The 27098-nt window shown below is 42.0% G+C and overlaps 1 protein-coding gene across 2 annotated transcripts in view; it reads left to right on the forward strand.

Annotated features, from left to right (window-relative positions):
• The window catches only part of MMP16 (matrix metallopeptidase 16), a 286894-nt gene that overhangs the window by 235392 nt on the left and 24404 nt on the right, over positions 1 to 27098 (forward strand). For both annotated transcript variants that reach the window (XM_074986986.1, XM_074986987.1), the window contains one exon: positions 16312 to 16450. In XM_074986986.1, coding sequence (XP_074843087.1) covers positions 16312 to 16450 — 139 coding nt within the window. The remainder of the gene's footprint in view (positions 1 to 16311; positions 16451 to 27098) is intronic.

Below are 27098 nucleotides of genomic sequence, written 5' to 3' on the forward strand. Positions count from 1 at the left end.
CCCCGGCTACTTCGAAGTCCCCTTATTCGCATCCGCTCATAGGAATAAGGGGACTTCAAAGTAGGCGGGGTCCTTTGGAAAAGAACCCCCGTCTGGACGAGCCGCAGGGTGGCGAGCCGCATCAATTTTGAAGTGCCGCAGCCGCCCGCATGCTAACGAGGCGCTGAATATGTATTTCAGCGCTTCATTAGTAAACTTCGAAATGGCCATTTGCATGGCCATTTCAAAGTTTTTAGCTAGTGTAGATGTAGCCATGAAGAGGTAAAAGTGGATTTGGTTTCTTAGACTTCAGTGTGATGCACTAGGTGTGTGATTTACTGTTGCACGGAGTGTTCTCTTCTGAGAGGGCAGTTGTCAGTAAGATTGACTAAATAGTTTCCTTCCTGGTAACGTGTAGATTGATGGCTTTTACAAAACAGTATAGTTCTCAGTGTGCCAATTATGTCCTCTCATAACATGAAGTTTAGGAATAGAGGGATGTCTCTGCTTGCTTTAATTGTGACAATTCAAAGTCTAACTTGACAATCCCCTAACCTGCTTCTTTTAGGTGAGTAAAATGTTTGAGTTTTTTAAATGTCCGCCAGGATCAGTTAACAAGGCAAAGGCAAGGAAAAGGGAGATGCGTGCACGGGTGCGTGTGCGCATACATGCACACACACACAATGGCTATGTCGACGCTACAAGCATCTGTCTACAGAAGTTACTGTCAAGAAGAGGTGTTCCGATAAAACTTCTGTCGACAGATCACGTCTACACATAAAAGTGAATCAATCTTTTGCTCTGCTCTGTTGACAAAAGGGCCCCTGGGAGAATCTACACAGCTTTTTTGTTGAAAGTTTCTGTCGACAAAGCACATTTTATGTGTAGATGCTCCATGAGTTTTGTTGACAAAACCCCAGTTTTGTCTACAAAACTCTCTCGTGCAGATGTAGTCAGTATGAATCATCACCTGCTGCACATTGACAAGGGGTTTTTTTTATTCTGCATGAGCCAAACTGTCTATATGATAGAAGAAAATTAAGCCACATGGCACAGTGTAATGTGATGGTTTGTAATGTCTTTCATGTGAATGGTTTTTCAGAAAGGTTTAGAGTTCAATAATACATTGGTACAGTTGGATAATGAGTCATAGCACAGGGAAAGATGTGAAGAGAAACGAGGGAGGCAATATGGGCCCCATCCTCAGCTGGCATAAATTGGTGTAACCCCACTGAAGTCATTGAACTAAATGTTGCTATGCTGATTTACACCACTCGGAAACTGGCCCAGTAGGGTTATAGGGGAGATTTGAAAAGAGGCAAGGAATGTTGTTCCAGGGGAAGGCATTAAAAGAGAGGTGATCCTTTTCCCTATAATGGCCAAATGTAAGAAACAGTGAAATGGTCAGAAGAAATGCTGCTGTTAAATACACAAAGGAGGTGGAAAAAGAGCAAAGAGACAAGGGATATGAGGCAGGCAAGAGCAAGTCTCTAGAGGGGATTAAAAACATAAAGAGCAATTTTGAACTGTATTTTGAAATGAATGTCCTGATAAAGAAAGAAGTCAGCAAAGGCTTGACGCCACAAACAGGTAATGGCTTTCAGAGGCAGCAGATGCCTGCTTTAAACTGTTACAATGAACTCTCTGAAATGAAGAATCAAATGACAGAAAATGATCTGTGTAACTCACTAAACATCTAGCTATTCAAAGGCAGTTGTATCTGATCTTACACAGATGTAGAGAGATACCAAAAACTGGATCAAACAATTTGCATAATATGAAGTGTGCTTTTTATTAAAATGTATCCACTCAAGGACAACAGTTCTACATGGCAGCTCTTTAAAATAAGCCAGCACAAAATGAAGACATTTGTTTCTAATCAATACCAGGTAGAAATTTCTATGCAGATCAGGTATTGATATTTCTGAACAATAATGCTCTGGATGTATTAAGTTCTAACTGACCACCGTGAATTATCTCTTTAGGAAAAGCTACAGAAAATGTGTGTGTCTAGCATTGACGTATGACAAAAAATATAACCTCCTGGGGTTTTCTCAATTTTATTTACTGTGCAAATGGTTGAAGAAGTCCTGCTTTTGCCCTAATCATGTCTAATCTAATAATGCGTGCCACATTATGGCAAGATAATAGTCCTACACTGACTCACTAAATAACCTAGGTAATAAATATCCTAGTATTTTCACAAATAAGATACAAAAGCCTTTGCTCAGTACAGTTCATATATGGAGTTTCCCAAACTGATCTGTACTGTGGCATTAATGATGACCAAGGAAGCAGCTGCCCACTAGCCCTTTCAGCTAAAGAGCCCAGTCTAAATATAATTCCTTTGGGTATGGACATATTACACCAGAAATGACCATGGCAATGATAGAGTGACAGAAGCTGGTAGCTGCTGCAAAAAGATTAAAAATAATAATTGTGCCTTGTAAGTTTGGTCAACTGTAGTAGTACTTGAAGACTGAATGACTATTGAGTAAACTTTGCAGGACTCAAATCTTAAATAAAAAAAATAATGGCATCAATGGGAATTTGCTGGAAAAGAACTGCAAGGCCATGTTCTCAGATAGTTATAATTAGGATATTTATAAGGGATGTTGAATACAATTTACCTAATAGAACATAATGTCAGATGTCATAATGGGATGTCAGCGTTATTTTAGAGATCGGATTGCTCTTTATTTCTTGATGTATATAAAAGTGTGCTACGTTGAGTAGAAAGCAGCCCTCATCTTCCTGAACTTGGTTGTAAAGTTAATAAGCTAGGTAAGAGGACAAAGCAACCTAGGGTAGCTGTAGCTGTGTTTTTTTCTTCTTTTTTTTTTTTTTAATATGCTGATACAAAGTAATGAGTTGTGCTAATGAGGGCAAGTGTCTCCTGCTACGGCAACAATTTCAGTTTTGCCTGTGCTGTGGGAATTCTGTGACTCATCTTTTCCTTTCTGCCAGAACCAAATGAACACCTTTTCTGTTGACAACGGCCTGTCTGACTCCAAGGAGAATCTTATTTCAGTTAAACTATTCCCTGTAATCTGGAAAGTTGTAGAAGAAGGGAGTGTAGTATTGCCTGGACTCATCTTTAGTTTTCTTTGTTATTTTGGTCTTAGACATAAATAGAACATTGTCTATTTGAGCCAGAGTCCACTGAATTCTTGCACGTCATCAGAGGATTCAGTTGCTATCATCATCATCATCAAATTTAGCTCTTATGTTTTTATAATTATGGAAAAGGATTGTTTTCCATTTACATCACTTCAGAAATTTATAGAAATAATTTGCAGTACAGAGTTACCTTTTGCCATTCTCCAACACTTTAACTGAATTTGTTCATATACTTTTTTTTTTTAAATCTGCTAACTGAAAATACAGCTGGAATTTGTAAATTGTATCTTTTGGCAGCTTGATGCTGCAGACCAAACCCAAGCAAAATCTAGTTTTATTAGCCAAACTAAAACTTTATAAGCTTTGCTTCTAGCAAGTATGTCTCAACTTTTCCAAATGTGAGGCTCCCATTGGGAAAGTGTTGGAAGCCTGAGGAACTAACTGAGAGTCTGCAATCCAACAAAACTCTGAAGTACATGCTGAATTTCATCTCTGTTTAGTAGGGCATTTTATGCATTTGCTTAATTTTATGTGCTTTACTTAATCTGAATCTATACCTGATTTGCTACCCATTAAAGTCATTGGACCAATTTCTTGGAGAGCTAATGGACGTTAGCTCAGGCCTTTAGTGCAAATAAAATATTTTATTAAGATTTATTTTTACATCTGAATCCAGATGAACAATATGAAATATCTTGCTTGTGAGGCAAAATGAGAAGCTAGGAAAATTTGATCTTAGCAAATGTGGTAAAAGATATCGGAAATACCACATTTCCAAAGCATTGCTTTTTGTTTTTTCTTCTTCTTTAATAACTGATCTCTGACATGTTGTCTGTATTGTGAGGGTTTTGTAGAAAATTTGGGGATGACAAAAAGCCGTTTGGCCTATTCAGACTTATTGTTACATCATTTGTCCCAGATCGGCACCCAGTCATCCGTAGATTGATGATGCCTCAAAAATCTTGCCTGGAAAACCATTCTAAACATTTATTACTGTCAGAGTGAAAAAGTGCTTCCTAATGTCTGTTTTGAGGATGTTTTCCCTTAACTTTTACTTACAATAAGTTTTCTTGTCTCATCTTTGTGCTATAATGAAAAAGTAACTGGAGATGACATTGTGTGCACTGGCTTTTAAAACATATGCTTCATTTAAGTCTTTCCAGATACTTTTTTCCTCTGTTATTTAATGTTTTATTTTCTTTTTGCCTGTTCTCATACTGGAATTTAGGCAATTAATCTTAAAAATTGTTTTGCTGCCCTTCCTTAAGCGTCGTAATATATCTTACAGTATAAAGTGGCTAAAGCTGAAAATAGTCTGGTGTCAGACAAGCATAGTGAAACTGTAATGTCTAATAGTTTTGCACTAGCACTGACACAGCTAGAGATTAGAAGGATTTTTTTAATGGAACAATTTCCAACCAGTCATAGCTTTTTTTAAAACAAAACCTTTCTTAGTGAGAGATGTATTTGATTACTGTTTGCTAGGTTAACTTCATCCTATAAATCTGGGATTAATATAAAACTGGACATATTGGGTCAGACCAATAGTCTGCCTAATCCAACATGCTGTCTTCTGAAAGTGGCCCTTGCCAGATGTTTCAGAGGAAGTTAGCAGAACAATGCAGTTATTCAGTGATCCATCTGTCCCAGCTTCTACCAGTATGAGGTTTAGGAACACAATAAGAAGGATCCTTGCATGCTTGATCATCTTGGCTACAAGTTATTGATGGACCTATTCCCCATGAAATTACATAAGTCCTTTTTGAATCTACTTATACTTTTATCCTTCACAGTATCCCCTGGAAATGAGTTCCACAGGTTGACTATGTGTTGTATGAAGAATAACTTCATTATTTTTGTTTTGTTTAGTCTTGTTTTGTTTGTTGCCTATTAATTGCATTGGGTGACTCTTTTTGCGTTGTGTGAAGTGGTGGATAGCACTTCCTTTTTTACTCTCTCTACACTATACATGATTTTATAGTCCTCTTTCATATCACCCCTCAGTTGCCTCTTTTGCAGGATGAACAATCCCAGTCCTTTTTACCTCTCTTCATATGTAAGGTGCTCCAGACCCTGGGTCGTTTGCATTGCTCTTTTCTATATGTTTTCCAATTCTATTATATCTGCTTTGAGATGAGATGATCAGAACTGCATGTGGTATTCAAGATGTAGCCATATCATGGATTCCTATAGTTCAGTTATGATCTTTTCTATTTTATCATCTGTCCCTTTCCTAGTAGTTCCTAACACCATGTTCCTTTGCTGCTACTACACATTGAGCAGATGTTTTCCAAGGACTATTCCCAGTGACTCCAAAATCTCCTTCTTGAGTGCCAGTAGCTAATTTAACCACCCCTTCATTTTGTATATGCAATTCGTAGGCATCCTTCAGTCTGCATAGACTATGGATCGCGCCCTTTAAAGTTTCAATTGAGGACTTCATTTACAACGTCTATTGTGACTATGAAGACCCACACGAGAGTGCCAGTCCTTGCTGCATCTCTTGCAGATGTAGTGGGTGTCTGGCAAGTCCTTATTGTGCTTTCTGTGCTCTCGCTTCTCCTCTGCTAGCTGTCTGATCTTCATCTCACCCTTCTGAAGGCCCTTGTGTAACCCCTGCCTCCATTTGCTGCGGTCGTCTGCTAGTTCTTCCCAGTTGTCCAGCTCGATGTCTACCTCTCTGAGGTCTCTCTTGCAGACATCTTTGTAGCGCAACTGGGGGCGTCCAGGAGGTCTTTTGCCAGAGGCTAGCTCACCATATAGGATGTCTTTTGGAATCCTTCCATCATTCATCCTGTGGACGTGGCCAAGCCAGCGGAGTCGATGCTGCCTGAGGAGGGTGTGCATGGTTGGGATTCCAGCTTGCTCGAGGACGGCGGTGTTGGTCACTCTGTCCCTCCATGATATTCCAAGGATGCACCTGAGGCAGCGCAAGTGGAAGATGTTCAGCCTCTCTTCCTGGCGGGCATACAGGGTCCAAGTCTCGTTGCCATAAAGGAGGGTGCTGAGGATGCAGGCTCTGTAGACTTGCATTTTGGTGTGAGTGTGTAGCTTGTTGTTATTCCACACTCTCTTGTTGAGTCTGGACAGAGTTGTGGCCGCTTTTCCGATCCTCCTATTTAGCTCAGTGTCTAATGACAGGGTGTCAGTGATGGTGGACCCGAGGTAAACGAACTCGTGGACGACCTTTAATGTATAGTTGTCAATGCTGATTGATGTGGATTCAGCAACATCCTGACCGAGTACGTTTGTCTTCTTTAGTCTGATGGTAAGCCCAAAGTCCTTGCACACTTTGGAGAACTGATCCAGCAGTTTTTGAAGCTGGTCTTCTGTGTGAGACACTACAGCAGCATCATCTGTGAACAGCATGTCTCTGAAGAGGACTTCTCGCAAACAGGGGGCAGCAGCTAACAGGGAAGGGAGTTGCCTCTGGGCAAAGTGTCCTAGAGGAGCTTGGGTGAGTGTGGGATTTGGGGGGCTGTGTGGTGAGCTGGTGGGTGAATGTCTGTCTGTCTGCAGCTTGATCAGCTGCCTGGGTGCCTAAGCTTGTGCTGTGCAGAGAGGAGCAGTTTGCAAGGTGTGAATTGGGGGAGTTCCCTGCCAGGTGAGCCTTCAAGGGCTGATTAGACTGGAGGCAAGGCATATACAATTCAATTATGTTTTATCTGTGCATTTCTTTGCAATTATCAGCATTGAATTTAATCTGCCTTTTTGTTGCCCACTAACCTAATTTTGTGAAGTTTACTTTGGAACTTCTTGCGGTCAGTTTTGGACTTGTGTACCATGAGTAATTTCGTATTAGGTGGCTTTTATTTGACCCCATGGCAGTTGTGCTATGGGGTCTCACGAGGTTCCATATTGTCTCCAATGCTGTTTAATATATAAATAAAGTCTCTGGGAGAAGTCGTAAGGAGTTTTGGAGGACAGTGCCACCAATATGCAGATGATACCCAAATTTATTTCCCTGTCACATCAGAACCAGGTGTGGCGGTAACTGAACTAAACCTGTGTCTGGAAGCAGTGATGGACTGAATGAATTGTAATAAGCTGAAGTTGAATCCTGATAAGACTGAGGTCATGTGGATCAAGAGACCATGTGTTCAAGAATAGGGCATGGTATCTGTTTTAGATGGGGTTACTCTTCCCCTGAAAGAACAGGTAGGTAGCTTGGGAGTCCTCCTGGACCCTTTTTTAACATTTGAAAATCAAATATCTTCAATGGCTAGGAGTGGTTTTGGACAGCTTCATCTGGTCCGCCAGCTGCGATCCTTTCTGAACAAGCAAGACATGGCACAGGGAATCCATGCTGTGGTCACACCTTGAACTGGATTATTATAATGCACTCTATATGGGACTGCCTTTAAAGAGTCTTTGGAGACTTCAGCTGGTCCAGAACATGGCTGCCCGTGTTTTAACTAAAACTCATTATGCAGAGCACATTATGCCAGTGCTCTGGCAGCTGCAATGGCTTCCAGTATGTTTCTGGGAACAATTTAAGGTATTGTTCATGACTTATAAAGCCCTAAATGGGTTTGGTCCACCTTATTTAAAGGACCATCTTTTCCCATATGAACCCGCCTGTGGGTTGAGGTCAGCTGGGGAGGCTCTGCTCGCTGTTCCCCCACTAAGGAAGATAACATTAACATCAACACAGAGCAGGGCCTTCTCAGCCGTTGCTCCCAGGCTGTAGAATTCTCTTCCCTGAGATGTTCGCATTGCACCACCATTAACATTGTTTTGGTACCAGGTTAAATCTGCCCTTTTTACTTGGGCTTTTATTGGTGTCTGAGTTTGTGTGTGTGATCCTTCTTTTGAGATGTTTTAGTAAGTTTTATGTACGTTTGGAGTTTTATATTTATATTTATAACACTGGTCCCAGTGTTATTCAACCTGTTTTTCACATGCGTCCTCAGCCATGCAGTTAGGGACCTGGACCATGGAGTCTGCATAAAATACAGACTTGATGGGTCACTTTTCGACCTTTGTCATCTGAATGCTAAAACCAAGATGCTTGAGAGGCTCATCCTTGAAGCTCTTTTTGCTGATGACAGTACACTTATGGCACACAAGGAATCTTATCTCCAGCTCATCGTCAACAAGTTTGCTGATGCCACTTGCCTCTTTGGTTTGACCATCAGCCTAGGAAAGACTGAGGTACTGTTTCAACCTGCTCCGGGATCTGCTGTTCTCCCCGCTTCAATCTTTATTGAAGGAACAGAGTTAAAAACAGTAGAGGGTTCAAGTACCTTGCTAGTGTGATAGCCAATGATGGCTCCTTTGACAAAGAAATCATTGCCAGAATCTGCCAGGCCAGCCAGGCAGTAGGATGTCTGAGAGCATGAGTGTTGAATCAGCACAATATCCGACAGTCCACTAAACTGAAAGTGTACAAGGTTGTAGTCCTGACCAGTCTCCTGTATGACTGTGAAACCTGGACCTTGTACAGAAAACATATAAAACTGCTGGTGCACTTCCACATGTGCAGCCTGAGGTCAATACTGCACATTAGATGGCAGGACAGAGTTACGAACCTGGAAGTCCTGGACGGAGCAGGAACCATGAGCATCGAAGCCATTATTCTGAAAGCCCAGTTTTGCTGGACAGGGCACGTCATATGAACGGAGGAGTCAAGAATCCCTAAGCAACTCCTCTACGGTGAACTCTGCCAGGACAAAAGGAATCAAGGTAGGCCTCGCAAGAGATATAAAGACTGTGTGAAGTCCAGCATTGCTCATGCTGGTTTAAAACCAGATCAGCTAGAGCAGCATGCAAAAGACCAAACAGGAGGTGTGCTCTCGTATGACACGCGTATGACAACTTTGAAGAGCAGCGACGCGTATGCCTCATTGATGCTTGTGAGAGGAAGAAAGCAACAGCAGCAGCCGCACCAACACAGCCAGGACAATTCCCTTGTCCCCACTGTGAACGCCCATGCGATTCAAAGCTTGGACTCCTCAGCCACATGCGAGTCCACAACTGGTGAGCCTGTGCAAGCTCAAGATGACATCGTCAGACACAACGGACAACCTACATTTTTAAATCTTTTTATATGTTTATATTTTTTTAAAACATTGTAAGCCACCTCAAATATTTGAAATAGGGAGGCAGGATAAAAATATTTTAAAGAAAATAAATAAATAAATACCATCTGCAAACTTTGCCACCTCACTGTTTTCCAGAACTTTTTAAAATATATTGAACAACCATAGCCCAGGTAAAGAACTTTGGGGAACTCCAACATTTTTCTCACTACACGGTGAAAACCGATAAGAAACAAAGGGTAGGAAAAACAATCTCTTAACTGGGTACTGACCTGTAAGGGTGTGTCTACACTTGCATTCCTCTTTCGAAAGAGGTATGCAAATGAAGTAAAGCACAAATGCAAATGAGATATTGATTTGCATATTCAGCGCCCATTTGCATATTCTAATTTCGAAAGAGCTTCTTTCTAAACAAAAAGCCAGTGTAGACGCTGCTCTTTCGAAAGTAACCGCATCTTTGAAATAATCCTTCTTTCCATTAAGTAAAGGGAAGAAGGCTTCTTTTGAAGATGGGTTTACTTTCGAAAGAGCAGTGTCTACACCAGCTTTCTTCTTTTGCAAGAAGCTCTTTTGAAATTAGAACATGCAAATGAGGTAATGAATATGCAAATTTATACCTCGTTTGCCTTTTCGATTTGTCTAATTTGCATACCTCTTTCAAAAGAGGAATGCAAGTATAGATACACCCTAAGAGTGTTGTCAAGTATCAGAGAGGTAGCCGTGTTAGTCTGGATCTGTAGCAGCAACGAAGGGTCCTGTGGCACCTTATAGACTAACAGAAAAGTTTAGAGCATGAGCTTTCGTGAGTTAACTCACTTCTTCAGATGCTGGTCCTGGAAATCTGCAAGGCCAGGTATAAATAGGCCAGAGCAAGGCTGGGGATAACGAGGTTAGCTCAGTCAGGCAGGCTGAGTTGTATTGTCATCAGTAGATCTGGAGGTGTGAACTCCAAGAGAGATCTGCACCAAGCATTCTTGAGACTGCAATACCCACCTGAGGAAGTGAGAAAACAAATCAACAGAGCCAGACGTGTGCCACGAAGCCTCCTACTACAGGACAAGCCCAAGAGAGAAACCAACAGAACACCACTAGCCATCACCTACAGTCCTCAGCTAAAACCTCTACAGCACATCATCAGGGATCTACAACCCATCCTGGACAATGATCCCACACTTTCACAGGCCTTGGGAGGCAGACCTATCATTGCTCACAGACAACCTGCCAACCTAAAACAAATCCTAACAAGCAACTATACACCACATCATAGTCACTCTATTTCAGAGACCCATCCATGCAACAAACCTCGTTGCCAGCTCTGCCCACATATACACACCAGCAACATCATTACAGGACCTAACTGGATCAGCCACACCATCATGGGCTCATTCAGCTCCACATCTACCAATGTAATTTATGCCATCATGTGCCAGCAATGCCCCTCTGCCATATACATCGGACAAACTGGACAGTCTCTACGTAAAAGAATAAACGCACACAAATCAGACATCAGAAATGGCAATATACAAAAACCCGTAGGAGAGCACTTCAATCTCCCAGGACACACCGTAGCAGATTTAAAAGTAGCTATCCTGCAGCAAAGAAATTTCAAGAACAGACTCCAAAGAGAAATTGCTGAGCTACAATTCATCTGCAAATTCAATACCCTCAGCTCAGGATTAAACAAAGACTGTGAATGGCTGGCTAAATACAAAAGCAGCTTCCCCTCTCTTGGAGTTCACACCTCCAGATCTACTGATGACAATACAACTCAGCCTGCCTGACTGAGCTAACCTCGTTATCCCCAGCCTTGCTCTGGCCTATTTATACCTGGCCTTGCAGATTTCCAGGACCAGCATCTGAAGAAGTGAGTTAACTCACGAAAGCTCATGCTCTAAACTTCTCTGTTAGTCTGTGAGGTGCCACAGGACCCTAAGAGTGTTATGGCTCCTTACTTCACTTACGAGCCTTTCATGTCAAAGTCTTTCTGAAAGTACTCTGTCTATTTGATCACCCTTGTCCACATATATTGACTCCCTCAGTTCCGGTGGATTGATGAAACAATTCCCCTTTATAAATGCCACGCTGAGAGTTCTCCAACATATTGTGTTTCTCTATGTGTCTGATAATTCTGCTCTTTACTACGATTTCTACTAACTTATTGGCACCAAGGGCAGGTTTAGTGGACTGTAATTGCCATTATCCCCTCTGAATCCTTTTTAAAAGTGAGCATTAATGATCTTCCAGTCATCTGGAACAGAAGCTGATGGGTTACATAACACAGTTAGTAGTTCTGCAGTTTCATTTCTGAGTTCCTGCAGAACTCTTGGGTGAATATCATCTTTTCTTAGCAAACTAAACTGTTGACTTTATGTGCTTGTTCCAAAACCTTCTCTAATGACATCTCTATCTCAGACAGTTCCTCAGATGTCTCCCCTAAACAGAATGATTCAGGTATAAAAATGAAGACTGAATTAAAGAATTAATTTAGCTTCTCTGCACAGATCTTACATTCCTTGTGTGCTCCTTTAGTACTTTGGCAACCTAGTGAGCCTACTGATTGCTTGGCAGGCTTCCAGCTTCAGATATATTTAAAATTAACTATTAGGTTTTGTTTTGTCATTTGATAGCTGCTCTTCATATTCTTTTCTGAATTGCCTAAATATGCTTTTACACTTGACTTTCAAATTTTATACTCCTCCCTATTTTCCTCAGTCTTCCAATTTTTAAAGGATGTCTTTTTTGTCTCTAAATGGATTTTTCACTCTGTTGTTAACCATGATAGGGCATTTTTGGGTCCTTTTATAGCTGTGTTTATTATTATTATTATTATTATTTGGGCATATATTTGAGCGTCTATTATGGTGCTGTTAAAAGGTTTCCATGCAGCTTGCAGGCATTTCAATCTTGTGATTGTTTCTTTTAATTTCCATTTAGCTAGCTTCCTTATTTTTCTGCAGTTCCCCCTTTTGAAGCAAAATGCTACTGTGGTACTTTTTTTTTTTTTGTATCCCCTCTCCCAGGTATGTTGAATTTAATTACATTAGATTGATATTACTAGGTGGTTCAACCATATCCACGTTTTGAACTAGATATTGTGAACCTCTTAAGAGTAAAATAAAAATGACACTCTTGTGGGTTCCAGAACCTGTCTACACTACAGTGATCTGTCAACAGAAGGTGCTGTCAAAAGATATCTTCCAACACACTTATGTCAACAAATTGCGGCCACACACAAAAGTGAATCTCTCTCTTGATCTGCTCTGTTGACAGAGAGTGGCCAGACTGCCCGGCCACTCTTTTGACATAATGGTCAACCGGAAGCACAGCAGACAGGGCTGCCTGGTGACCTGGAAGCCTTGTCTGTCAGCAGAGGGCCCCCTGGAGGGTCCACGCAGATTTTTAGTAGACAGATTCTGTCTAGAAAGGTGTTCTGCCTTGTGTGAGAGAGGCAGAAGTCTGCTGACAAAAATGCCATGTTCTGTCAAGTTACTGTCAACAGAACACATTTTTAGTGTGGATGCTCCTTGAGTTTTCTTGACGAACCTGGGTTTTTGTCAAACCTCTCTACTGGAGACATAGCTTAAGAAGCAGCCATTAATGAACTCCAGAAATTTTGCCTCTGTATCCAGGCCTATAATTACATATTCCCAGTCTAGATCTGGATAGTTGCAATCCTCCATTATTATTGTGTTTTCTGTTTTTGTGGTCTCTTTTGTCTTCCTAATAATTTTACAGTCATTGTCACCATCCTAATCAAGTGGTCAGTAGTATATTGTTGTTGAGTATGAAATTTCTCTCATAATGATTCTACAGTACAGTTAGTCTTATAAGGTTTTTGACTCTGTGCTTTCTTTAACATGTAGTGCCACTCCCCCAACAGCATGACCTCTGCTGTCATAATCTGATGTTACCATGGGCCATTGAACATGACATTCCACCAAGTTTCTGTGATGCCTGTTATATCAATATCCTCCTTTAATAGTTTGCACTCAAGTTCACACATCTTAGTAGTTAAACTTCTCGTGTTTGTATACATGCATTTACAAAATTTATCAGTATTTAACTCTGAGCCTTCATGTGATATGAGTGACTGCGACTCTTTTTGGTTTGTTTCTTTCTGTGCTTTCCTGCTTGCTAGGATAAAGGATGACTCCCTCCAGACTTTTCTGTTAGCTTTTCCCCAGCCCTTAGTCTAAAAACTTCTCTGTGATCTTTTGAACTTTATATGCCAGCAATGTAGTCATGTTTTCATGTAAGTGTAGCCCATCCTTTCTGTATGGCCTCTTCCTTTTCCAAAAGCTAACCCAGTCCCAATGAACCTAAATCCCTCCTCCAAACACTCCTTATTGAGATCTTGCTGTTATGCCTAAATACCTCCACACGTGGAACTAGAAACATTTCAGAGAATACTATCCTGGAGATCCTCAGTTTTCTATCTTCTCTTACCTAGTAGCTAAAATTTGGCCTCCAGGACCTCTCTCCTATCCTTCCCTATATCATTGGTACCTATGTTTTATGACTGTCAGCTTCTCTCCTGCACTGCACACCAAAACACCCCTTTCTATGCTGGATACACTTGGGCAGTTTCTATACAAGGTTAATATTTTCTTCACACATTTGTGAATACTGTCATAAATGGACGAAATGAACAACTTAAGTGTGTTGTGATTTGAACTTGAGAAGGATAATGAATACCATCCATTGTATGCCAGCTCCAGCAAAATATTAGCCTGGTTTCAAAGCTGTGCCAGTTCCCAGAACACTACATATGCTGCTTGGCAGGCTGACCCATTCAGAGGGAAGGTCTGGGCTGCCATGCAACAGAGATGTGATAGGATGTGATTTTTTTTCTGTTTGTTTTTGGATTTTTTTCCCCAGTAATAATAAATCTGTAGTATTTTGTATACAGTTGGGATTTTCATTTGCAAGGGTAAGAAGAGAGGAAACCTTTACTTGTCACAACAAAGTAGTTCAACGTGTTCATTACTTCAGTGCTATCATCTGTCATAAAGCAATTTGGTTTTCTAATCCATACATAAAACAATTGCACTGGAAGAAGCCGGGGTTACCAGTGTTGAAGAGGTATGGTAAGAGCAGGCCCTGTCCCTGCATTCTCCTTTTGCTGACAGAATAACTTTCCTATGTTCCGCAGCTTGGACCAGGCACCCGCAGCCTGGCTCAGCCATTCAGTAGCCATAGTTTAGCCCTTATAGAAATGCCATTGTAAGCAATGAATAGATAAGAGAATTGAGAGTCTATGGCAGGGGTATGAAAAGTGGGGGGCGGGAGAGAATGAAATTTCCTAAGTGGGGCACAGCACGATCAGCTGCTGGGTCTCAGGCTCATCTGTCTCATCAAGAATGTTGAAAAATGTTACTGTGTTTATGTATGTGTATGTGTAGTCACATTTATGTACTTATCAAAAAGTTTTTTATATTCTACAAACTTATTTTCTTACACATGCCAAAAGGACTTTTTTTTTTTTAATATGAACATAACTGAAATTTCTGTCGGTCTGGATTACATTACATGGGTTGTGGGGCCGGGGGCTGCCATGTAGTAATCCACATGCTGTGAGTTGATGGTCTTAGTGCAGTTGTTAAAGAAGTGACTGCTAACGGGAAGGCCAGTGCCAACAATTGCGATGGTAGAATTGCAATGTGGACACTAGTCCACTAAGAACTTTACTAATAGCACCACCTTCCAAATCTGCCATCACAGATCATAGAATCATAGAATAATAGAGCTGGAAGAGACCTAAAAAAGCTATCAAGTCCATTCCCCTGCCCTAGGCAGGACCAAACCCATCAGATCAGCCCAGCCAGGGCTTTGTCAAGGCAAGACGTTAACACCTGCAGGGATGGAGACTCCACTACTTCCCTGGGTAGACCATTCCAATGCTTCACCACCCTCCTAGTGAAAAAGTTTTTCCTATTGTTCAACCTGCACCTTCCCAACTGCAACTTGAAACCATTGTTCTGTGTTTTGCTATCCATGATCACCGTGAACAGCCTCTCTCCAGTCCCTTTGCAGCCTCTGCAAAGATGTTGACCCTGGTGTCCTTGTTATCAGTCACTCCAGAGAAGAAGTGAATCAGATCACAGAATGAACTACTCTCGCAGCCCTGGAAATTGATGAGTCAGACCTGAGCTCTCATATTGAGCCCAAAACCATAGCCAGTTCAAACTGATAAGCATCATTCCACTGAACTTTACACTAGACCCATGGTCAGGATGGCATGTGGAAGATCACAGTGCTACTCCCTGGGCTCTGTCTGTTCTCCGTAGTGGGCTTCAGACTCGAGGGGTGTTCATCTGACACTTTTCAGATTAATAAACTCAGATCAGGGGAATCATGCAGGTCTAGGTATCTGTAGTTTTGGAAGATGACATGAAATTGATTGCTCACCCAAATATATGATGAGGCTGCTACCAGGCTCTGACTTGTGTAACTTAGCACAGGATACAGAAATGCAAAATAAAGAACTGAGGGCTGTAACATGGCCAAACTGGGTTACTCAAACTAGAGTATTTGAAAAGAAACAAACCACAAGGGGAAAGCCTCTTTAAACATATCTTGTAAACCCTTGTTAAACAAATGCCTGACATGGCTCTACTCAATTTATTGTGCTTTCCTATAGAAGAATAAATTGTATTACAATGGATATGTGAATAATGTGTGCACATCTTACTTTTAGACATTGCAGATATTCAGAAATTAACTCTGTAATTCAATAGAAACATGGACTCCAAATCTGCTCTTACCTACTCCATTGTAAACCTAAAATACTTCTGTTGTGTTCTAACAGTGGATTTTGGCCAGTGGTAGTTTGTAATATACATGCTCTCCTGCATTTCATTTTTAAGGATAGCAGACATCTGTTCCAGAATTGTCAGATATTTGGTAAGAAATAGCCCCAACATTGTATGTACCTTTGCTTTCTTTGTATTTTTTTAATTCCTGAACCTTTTAGAGGAAGTTTTTCCTTCTCTTTCTCTGCTGAGAGAAAACTCAGTTCTGTACTCATTCAATATAAATACAAATATGGTGAGACATATAGGCAAGTTTGTTGTCCAAAACTGACTCTGAAGAGCTTTTAAGTCGCTCTGAGACAAATCAAAAAGTCTAAATACCTCCAACATGCTAAGAGATGCATGTGTTTGCTTTCCAGGATCAGTGGTTTTGGCGTGTTAGAAACAACAGAGTGATGGACGGATACCCCATGCAGATTACCTACTTCTGGAGGGGTTTGCCTCCAAGTATCGATGCAGTCTACGAAAACAGCGAAGGGAATTTTGTTTTCTTTAAAGGTGAGAAGGGCATGAAATGTTAGAGATATTTACAACCTCATCACAGCATTTGAAAACTTTATTCTTACAGTGAAGTAAAATCTCATTTATTTTTATTCATGATTTGGCATACCCATTGCAAATTCAGAATTTAGAGAATTACCAAAAAAGGTAACAGTTTAAAAAGAAGTATCTAACATTCTTTGCTCACTGGGCAAACGTGGTTATTATTGATAATGCATTGCATAAGTAATTTTGTAATTTATTTTGTAAAAGCAGTAAAATCTTAGCCAAAGGAGACCACACAGCAATGATCTGCTATTAGTCTTTGCTGACATTTTCTGCATGTGAACTGTATCTTGTCTGTATTTGAAAAGTATGAATGAGTGAAATTTTAAATACTTTTTCTAGTTCTCCCTCCTTGTCTCTCTTATTAGTAGGCTATTTGCATATTTCTAACTAGCATCTGTTCCTGCTGCATATATTTTATTGTGTCATCTGTGCTACTTTGTAATTATTTGGTATAGAAATTATGATGTTCCAAATTTTAGGTGAAAATGGATTATTAACAGATATCCCTGTTTCATGCAAATGTCCCTAATCATTTTTTTTAAAAAAGAGGAATAAACACCAGAAAATAATGTTAAGTAGATTGAATTGTTGCTAAGCAGTTTGTTTTTTTGAAAATTTTACTCCAGGCATCAGCTGCTCTTTAGAATTAAAGTTCTTAAATATGCATCTAATTTAGATTTAATGCGAAAATTATACTTTATGTTAGATAAATAGTAGTTTATCATTGGAACACGTTCTTTGGGAATGAAACCAAGGTAAAAAGTAATTACTTACAAGGTAAGAATAGCGAAAACAAAGGGGAATGTAATTTGAGAATGAGGAATCCAGTCATGAAGCTCTCAGTTAACTATATGGATTGTGACTGTCTCTGTTGTTCTTGTATATATAATTACACCTATAGGAAAGGCAGAAGACAAACTCAGACATTTTTCCTTGCAATTTTTCAAATTATGAACTAGGCTATAAGGTCAAAAAGGGACCCACCTGTATAGTATAGCACTAATATCGAGGTATAAGAAACATTTCCTCAGCTGTGTCTACACTACCACCCACCTTCGAAGGAAGGATGGTAATTAGGGTGTTGGGAGTTTACTAGGGAGTTTACTAATAAAGTGCTGCACTGCACATGCAGCACTTAATTAAGCAAATCCCCCCACCACCATCCAGCAACTTCGAAGTTTTAAACATTGAAGTGCGAGCTGGTACTTCGAAGTTTAAAACTTGGAAGTTGCCGTGGGAGGGAATTTGCTTAATGAAGTGCTGTGTGTGCAGTGCAGCACTTCATTAGTAAACTCCCAACACACTAATTACCATCCTTCCTTCGAAGGAGGGCGGTAGTGTAGACAAGCCCCTCCAGTATTGAAATACCTCTCGATGGCAAAGGGTTAACTGTTTACCTGAGGACAGGAATACTATACAACCCTTTCAGTACAGGCATTGAAGATGAATAGTGGGTTCACTTAAGCTGCGTCTATACGTGCACGCTACTTCGAAGTAGCGGCGCCAACTTCGAAATAGCGCCCGTCACGGCTACACGTGTTGGGCGCTATTTCGAAGTTAACTTCGACATTAGGCGGCGAGACGTCGAAGTCGCTAACCCCATGAGGGGATGGGAATAGCGCCCTACTTCGACGTTCAACGTCAAAGTAGGGAACGTGTGGACGATCCACGTCCCGCAATATCGAAATAGCGGGGTCCTCCATGGCGGCCATCAGCTGAGGGGTTGAGAGACGCTCTCTCTCCAGCCCCTGCAGGGCTCTATGGTCTCTGTGTTCAGCAGTCCTTAGCCCAGGGCTTCTGGCTGCTGCTGCTGCAGCTGGGGATCCATGCTGCATGCACAGGGTCTGCAACTAATTGTCGGCTCTGTGTATCTTGTGCTGTTTAGTGCAAGTGTGTCTGGGAGGGGCCCTTTAAGGGAACAGCTTGCTATTGAGTCTGCCCTGTGACCCTGTCTGCAGCTGTTCCTGACACCCTTATTTCGATGTGTGCTACTTTAGCGTGTAGACGTTCCCTCGCAGCGCCTATTTCGATGTGGTGCTGCCGAACGTCGACATTGAACGTCGACGTTGCCAGCCCTGGAGGACGTGTAGACGCTATTCATCGAAATAGCTTATTTCGATGTCGCTACATCGAAATAAGCTATTTCGATGTAGCGTGCACGTGTAGACGTAGCCTTAATAGACAGAACTTGTTCCTTGTTTGAGAATTAAAAGTTATAGGTCTTTGTATGTACGTTATTTGCTCTGTGATAACCATGCAGCTCATGCGTTTTGTGTGTTCACACGTATGCTATCCTTCAGAGCCAACTCCATAAATGTGTGCCACATGATAAACTGAATTTTATTTCTTCCCCTTAACTTTCTCAATAAGATTCTGCCTTCTAATGCTTCTCAGTTATGACCAATGCTCCAAATCTCTATGCAACAGTTGGTGTTTTCTAATATAAAGGTTGTATTGTACCACAAAAAAGATTGTTTTGCATCCATCTACTCCCATCCTTCCCAACAACTCCCCTTGTAGGAAGGTGTTACGGCTGAACTAATCAGCAAGCAATGATCTGTCAGTCATACGTGGTACATAAGCCCCAGCCTACCCATTTCTTCTTGGCTATTTCTCTTCTGTATACTGGACAGGTAGTGCAGCAACTGCCTGAGTATTCACATCCTGTGTTCTCTTTCATTCTGCCTTGTTCGGTGTTTTCCTGTTCTAACACAAGGAGAGATAAAGCACAGCAGCAGGGATAAAGCAAAAAGGAGGAAAAAGCAGCACAAAAGATACATCAGCTCCCCTGTGTCTCCTCTCTCCAGGGCCCCAGTTACACAGAGAGCAATACAGCAGATAAGAGAGATTTATCTCCTGTAGCTAGTTCCATCCAGTAACCACGGAATCAGGGAGGAATCAACCAGTGTGCTGCATATCAGCTCCTCAACTCCTTCTATCATCTTGACCACTTTTTTAAAGGGTGTCAGTTCTGTCTAGGTCCCTAGTTATGTGTTTTCTACCTGAGTTTTAATAGAGTTGTCCGTCACTGTGTTATCTGAGAACCTCTCTTGGTGGCCCAGTGGATTTCATTAACCCAGCTTCCCCAGACTTTTTTTTCACAAGTGTGTTAGCATTTCCTGGGCCCTTAAGGACATTTGTGTAAACCCCATTAGTCATAAGTGGCTTGCAAAAGTGAGGATCATAGCATGAACTGTGAAGTAAGTTATAAAGTTCTGGCTTAATTAAGCCATGTGAACCTTTATTTCTGGTAAAATGGAAAAGAAACTGTTTTAGTTCCCAGGTCATTAATGAGTTTATGAGCCTGGCAATTAAGGAAGCGGAAAAAGCCCTGTTTCATTGTAAATTAAACTGAAAGCTGAGATGCAAATCAGTGACACTCAACGAATATAGACCCTCATGGTGCCTTTTATCCACAGGCACATTTTTAGGATGCTTGAAAGCCCAGCTATTTTTCCCTCATAGTGTTCTCCTACTGTCTGTTGCATTCATCAGAGGATGACTTCTTCTAAACACAGTCTGAATTTCAATGTGGACCCAGTCCTTCCTCATTATTCCCTGTACATCAAGAACCACTTCCACAAGCCCTTTGTTTCCCTGTACCCAGAAGCCTCCAAATGTCAATACCCTGTCACAAACATCACCTCTGAGGAATTAGACCCAGCCACTGTAGACCCTTGGTTATGTCTTGTGACACAGAAACACCTAGTTGTTCCTCAAGAACTAGATTATATGGTTCTGGTCAATACATTGATGTCATAGTCTTATCTGCTTTCTCATCCTATTTCACACTAATGACTATGTCTACATTACAGTGATCTGTCAGCAGAAGTCACTGTCTGAAGATATCTTCCAACAAAACCTCTTTCAACAGATCATGTCCACAAGACGCAGCAGCAGATTACTCTGTCGATCCACTCTGTTGACAGAGAGTGGCCAGACTCCCTGGCTGCTTTCTCGACAGTGAGCCCTGGAATCCTGTCAGACAGTCGCATAGCTGGCAGTCCCTTCCAGGAGCCCCAGCCAGAAGCACCCTTAAAGGGATCCTCTCCCAGACACCTGTTCCCTGCCCGTGGTGATGCTTGCCTACCTCGTTGAGGGACAGCTAGCTACTGCAGGGCTCCCAAACTTTCTGTGACAGTTTGAGCTTTCCAGATAGCCGTGATGACACAGTAACCCCTGCGCTTGTACTGGACCCACTACCAATTGCTTGAGCTGCTGCTCAACTTCCTCTGGGCCATCCTCCATCTCTTCTGTGGGGACATGCCTGTCTCCAGTTTCAAGGAGCTCGCCCCCAGGTGATCAGGTGGGTCTGGAGGCACAGCACTGGTTCAGACTAGTGGAACTGGCTGATAGTGGGACAGTGGGATCACCAGCAGTGGTTCATGAGCTTCAGAATGAGGAAGGATACCTTTCTGGAGCTCTGTGCCTGGCTTGAGACAGGCACCCGGTTGTGGCCCTCCATCTCCCTGCAGAAGCGGGTCGCCATCGCCGTATGGAAGCTTGCCATTCTGGAAGTTATTGCTCCATCAGGAACCAGTTCAGTGTGGGGAAGTCCACGATCAGGACTGTTGTCATGCAGGTAAGGTACTATCAAGCTGTAGGTCTGGCATGCGGGGTTGGGGGAGAGTGTTCTGCCCAAGGGGGACCCTCAGGAAGTGGGGTGGGAGGTGTGAAGGTTGGGGAGAAACCCTGTCCCCAGGGGACTGTGCTGTCCCAATCTCACACAGCCCTGCTACTGGGGGGGGATGGCCTCACAGCAGGGGCACTGGAACAGCTAGAGGGACAGGGGACAGGAGGATGCAGGGGAGAACCCCCCTGGGGTCCAGGAGCCCCCTCCCTCAGTCCCTGACATGTGTTCTGTCTCCTCCACTTGCAGGTCATGACAGCCATCAACACGCTTCTACTTTGGAGGGTCATCCACCTCGCAGACCTGGACATGGTCATGGCCAGCTTCACCACCCCAGGGTTCCCCATCTGCTTTGGGGTGACCAGTGGGACCCACATCCCTATCCATGCCCCAGACCACAGCACAGCCCAGTTCATCAGTTGCAAGATATATGACTCCATTGTGCTGCAGGTCCTGGTTGACCACCAGGGATGATTCCTCTACGTTTATATCAGATGGTTGGGCTGGGCAAACCATGTGTGGGTGTACTGCAGTTCTGGCTTGTGCTGGAGGGTAGAGGTTGGCACATTCATCCCCTGCTGGGACCTGGCAGTCAGGGACGTGCCACTGTGTATTATGGCAGATGCAGCCTAGCCCCTCATGCCCTGGCTCAAGAGGTCATACACTGGCTGACTAGACCCAAGCCAGGAACTGTTTAATGCCTGCCTAAACCAGGCACAGAACCAGGTCAAGTGTACCTTTGGCCTCCTCAAGTCGTGTTTTAGGTGTCTCCTGACCCAGCTGGACACTGGGGAGTGCAGTGTCCCCCAAGTAGTAACTTCATGCTCTGCCCTCAACAATCTTGTGGGGAAGAAAGGGGAGACCTTCCTCCCAGGGTTGGGGGGCAGGGTGGCTGGCTCAGTTTTTGGATCAACATCATGCTGCATAGCTGGAGGTAGTGGCTCTGGGAGCGTTGAGTGGGGCAGCATGCTGCAGGGCTGTTTTCCTGCTCTCCACTTTCTGCAGCAGGGTTTCTGGGGCTCCTTGCACCTTTAAGACTGGCCAGAGGCAGGGAGCAGAGAGCTGAAATTGCTGTGGACAGGGAGTCCCCCGGGACAGCTAGCTGGCACCATGGAGGACTTATCCATCTACAGAAGGCCCACCTGGAGCATCCACACTGCCTTTCTGTCAACAGAATCTGTTGAGAAGGGCGTTCTGCCTCCTGGGTGAAAGGCAGAATGGTGTTGATGGAAGTTCTGTTTTTTGTCAATTTACCATCAACAGAACGCATTTGTAATTTCGTCAACAAAATTCTCTAGTGTGGATGTAGCCAGTATGTATAAAGCTGGGATCAGAAGATAGGTTTCCCATTCTCAGCTGCTGTCATTTATGGCTTTGGGCCTGGAGTGTAGAGGTCCGTGAAAAAATAAAACTGTCTGATCTCTCTGACTCTCAAGAGAGGATCAAGGTAAACCAAAAGACTACAGAGTTCCTTAAGGATCCTCTTCTCTAGGCTCTCGATTCTACATCCTAGTTATCATCCCCCTTTCACTGCAGTCCAAGTTGTGTATAGAAACTACCAGCTCCATTCTTCAAGTCTATCTTCCTTCCCTACGCAGCGAACCAAAAGGATATTTACCTTCCTATTATTGTCCATCTACTGATCCAGGTTTTGTTTTTTGTTTTTTTTTTACTCTTCTTTGCTTCTCCGGTAGAGTGACAGGGTAATTCAGTAACTTTATGAACTATGGAGGCCAGAACAATTTGTGTAAAGGTGCAGTCCCCTGAGAAAGAAACACAGAGTAGGGGTAACATTTAACTTCTCTACTTATGGTGCCCAGAGAGTGTGCAGCCTATGGTTATTACTCTAGAGTTCTTAGAGGAAGTCTCTGTTTACTTCTCCTGAGATCAGTAGCACTCAGGATATGTCTGCAGCTAGGAGATCAGCTGACTGGTGGTTGATCTTCAGGGGTTCAGTTTAGTCCACCCAGGGGCGAAGTGCTAATTCAAATTGTCGTGGTGCTGCCATCGACCCAGGTACTCCTGGCAGTTACAAGGAGTAACAGAAGTTAATGGGAGAGTTTCTCCCGTCAACCACCTGCTGTGTAGACGGTGGCAAAAATTGATTTTAGAGATGTCGTTTCCAGCTACGTAATTCTCGTAGCTTGATTGCATGTCTAAAACTTATTTTACCTCCTAGAGTAGACCTGGCCTTGGTCTCAGTACACACATTCTCTGTTTTGTGCTGGAGAAACAGGAAAATATGCATTCATGCTCCCTTCAGAATATTCTCTGCTTCATATGGGCAGGCTTCAGAAAGACCTTCAGGTGAATTTTCCATCTAAATTTCTCTCTCTTCTTGCTTTGGAAGTTTTGTTATTAAAAGGACGTAGGTGAACTAGACCTTGTATGCTGCCTGTGACTGGCAGATCTTGCATGTTTTTGGATCTGTGGTGCCATAGCACTGTCTGCGCGGGCCATTGTCCAGATGGTAAGCGAAAAATGGATACAGTCAAACATAGTTGTCAATAACTAATCTTCACCTTCTTTTTTCCCAGCAAAAATGCACTGATTCAAGATCAGGGACTAGCAGTCTTCAACCTAGGTCCACTAATATTTTTAAGATGCAGCATCTTGTTAGGCAGCATCTTATTGGAAAGAAAAGCCTGCTTTCTGGTGCTAGAAATCTGGAACCAGCCCTTCCACACACAATTCCACTCAAAACAAAAAAGCAGTCAATTAGCACTTTAAAGACTAACAAAATAATATATTAGGTGAGCTTTCGTGGACAGATTGTCTAACTCTCTTAGACAAAGAGTTAAGGGGCACAAAACAGACATAAAAACACTCCTGATCCACAAACTTGTTAGCCGGCATTTTAATGGAGTGGGCCATTCTGTTAATGACGTAAGAGTTTGTGTGTTACTGAAGAGGAATTTTCACAACACTCTTCAAAGGGAGGCTGCTGAGCTCTCTTTTATATTCAAATTCAAGACATTAACACGTGGTTTGAACTGAGATTGGAACTTTTTGGGTCACTATAGGGGCTCGTTTGCATACTTGGTTTAATCTAATTTTTGACTCCCCCCTCCCCCTTTTGCCCCTCTACTCTTTGATTTGCTCACCTTGATCATTTTTTTTTCTGATTTGTCCACCTTGATAACTGTTTTTGGTTCTCTGTGCCTTAAATAGTGAGTCTGTTCTGGTATGGCTATGGTCTGAAGAAGTGTGTCTGTCCCATGAAAGCTCACCTAATACATTATTGTGTTGGTCTTTAAAGTGCTACTTGACTGCTTTTTGAATTTGGTAGTATATAGACTAGTATGGCTTTCTCTCTGTTACATTTCCACTCAATTATCTATTATGGATTTGTTTTGATTTTGGCTCCCGTTATTTAGGTGCCAGGAGTCCTGAAATTTGCTGCAACTTAATCATTAGAAAAACCTACTTAAGATAACGTTTGAGGTTTCGAGGGCTTAGGCTTACTTGTGCAAGTAGATTAATGGCACTACAGCAGTTGTGCTTTAAAGAGGAAGAAATATAAAATAATCCCTAAAATAAAAATCATTACAAAACATACTTACATTTTCCAACATACCTCTCCTGTTAAACACAAGGCACATGCAGATGATCTATAATGGAGAAATGGTATGCAGGTGCTATTTGCATTCCTTTGGGACAATCTTCATAATTTACATCTTTACAATCCTGACTTCCTATTAACAAATCCTATTCATCCCTGTGTATTTTCTATATTGTCTGTCTGTGGAAACCATTAATTATAGGGTCATTTTAATAAATTATGGCTATTTGTAGAAAATTTGCTGTAGTTGTGGAATCAAGTCTCCCTTTCTCCACAGTGTGTTGAAAATTTTTGGATTTCAGTGTGAACTGTTTTATGTCCTTTTACAATAAAATCCCTTTAATCCGGCCTCTGATGAGTAGGAAATCGTGATGGTCCGGCATCTGGCAAAAATAGTCCCATTTACAATTTGATGGTCTGGCATACAGTAGTCTCCCAAGATATGCGAGGGTCGTGTTCCACGCAACCCTCACTTACCTCGAAATTTGTGTTAGTCAGAAGGGGCTTGGGTGGTGGTTTGGGGCTTTGGGAAGAGGGTAGGGGGGTTAATCCTGAGGTGTGTTAGGGCAGCAGGGGAGCTGCGGGGGGGTGGACTTGAGTCAGAGTGTGAGGGGGTGGTGAAGCAGGAGGAGTTTGGGGTGGTGAAGACGTTGCAGGAGCGCTGGGTGGTGATGTCCAATAGTCCAGAAAAATTGGTGATCCGCCACCTGTCCAGTCCCGGACATGCCGGATTAAAGAAATTTTACTGTATTTACATTAATATTTATTTATACAGGGAATAGCATTTGTAATTATTCACTAGCACACTTGGAGAGGACTATAAAGCAATGTTTGCTGCTTTGGGTAGTGAAAGACATTCAGCCTCCTTTTGTGTGTCTCAGAATGCACACAAGGTATCTAGTAAAAGATAGAAAGCTGCTTATAAAAATGAGATGTTTATATTCTCAGTGCCTTCAAAAAAAAAAGAGGTGCCAGTACTCAGCTGGCTCCCCACCTCCCACCCACAGCCAGTCCCGTGCAAATACCAAAACCAAAAAAGCACTGTATATTCTTACTGTTATTTATTACTAGCATTCTCATTGAATAATAATAAGAAAATAATACCAGAAAGGTATATCCATATTTTAACAATACAAAATGAAGGTAGTAAAGTTTATTCTGTGTACCGTTTGGAATTGTAACAGCACTAAAAGTGAAACTCTTTCAAGCCATCTGCATTGTTGAAACCTGTGTGCAGGAAAATGTAGCAGTAGAAAAGCTGCTGTAATGTTCATACTACCACTGTCACCATCTTAACTCACAGCAGTTTTTATCCAACTACTTGACAGTTTCATTTTGAAAACTAAAATTTACCTGTAGTGGGGCACCAGGAAACAGTAAATAGGGGAGTGACAAGGGACAGCGAGAGAAACAGGAAGATTTAGAAAAGCTTAGAGGAAAATGGAAGAGGACAAAATATACTGGCTATGTCTACACTAGAAGCATCTGTCAAGAGAAGTTACTGTACTCTGCTGACAGATTGTTAGGCCTCGAATTTTTGAGGGATAATACTGTCGAGGCAAATGCAGAGTTCTGTCGAGAATCTGTTGATAGAATGCTTTAAGCATGTATGCACTCCCTGAGTTATGGCAACAGATGGCCCCTTCTGTTGACAAAACTCTTTAGTGTGGAGCCAGCTGCTGTGATTGAGGTCCTGAAAATCTAGAATGAGAACTTACGGGGAGAAGGGATTCTGGAACAGAAATGAGAAAGTCAAAGAAACAAGAGAATAAGTTTTTAAATGGATTTTATTGCTGTGAGTGGATTTTATCCTACTGTATATTATATTAAATACTGTAAGTAGTGTACCCAGTACTTACAAGATGCATATATCATTATTCTATTTTGCATAATGGTAACATGAACAAAATGCTCCATTTTGTCCTTGAGAACTCAAGAAACCTTTGATTAATCTATATCCTGATTATATATAATAGGCAATATAATAGTGGTCGGTTTTAAGGGTCTGGATAAAATAACCAATATTTACTAGAGTAACAGAGAAGTAGCCATGTTAGTCTGTATTCCAACAAAATAAAGCAGCAGATACGTAGCACCTGAAAGACGAACAAAATGATTTGTTCGGTTATGAGCTTTTGTGGGATGGACCCACTTCTTCAGATCAGTTCAGATTGGAAAGCTCATCACCGAAATAATCATTTTGTTAGTCTTTAAAGTGCTACCTTTCTGCTGCAATACTTACTCTGAAAGCCTCAGTATGCTAAACCAAACACATATACTGAACACGTGTGTCTTGTATTTCTTACCAGTTTTCAGAATGGCAACAACACATTTTCAAATGCATCAGGTAGTTACACTTGCAGTTCGTATTTTTCAAATTGTGTCCCTGTGGTGTTGGGGTTTAG

This window comes from Carettochelys insculpta, chromosome 2, assembly GCF_033958435.1.
Source record: "Carettochelys insculpta isolate YL-2023 chromosome 2, ASM3395843v1, whole genome shotgun sequence".
Taxonomy (NCBI): Eukaryota; Metazoa; Chordata; order Testudines; family Carettochelyidae; genus Carettochelys; species Carettochelys insculpta.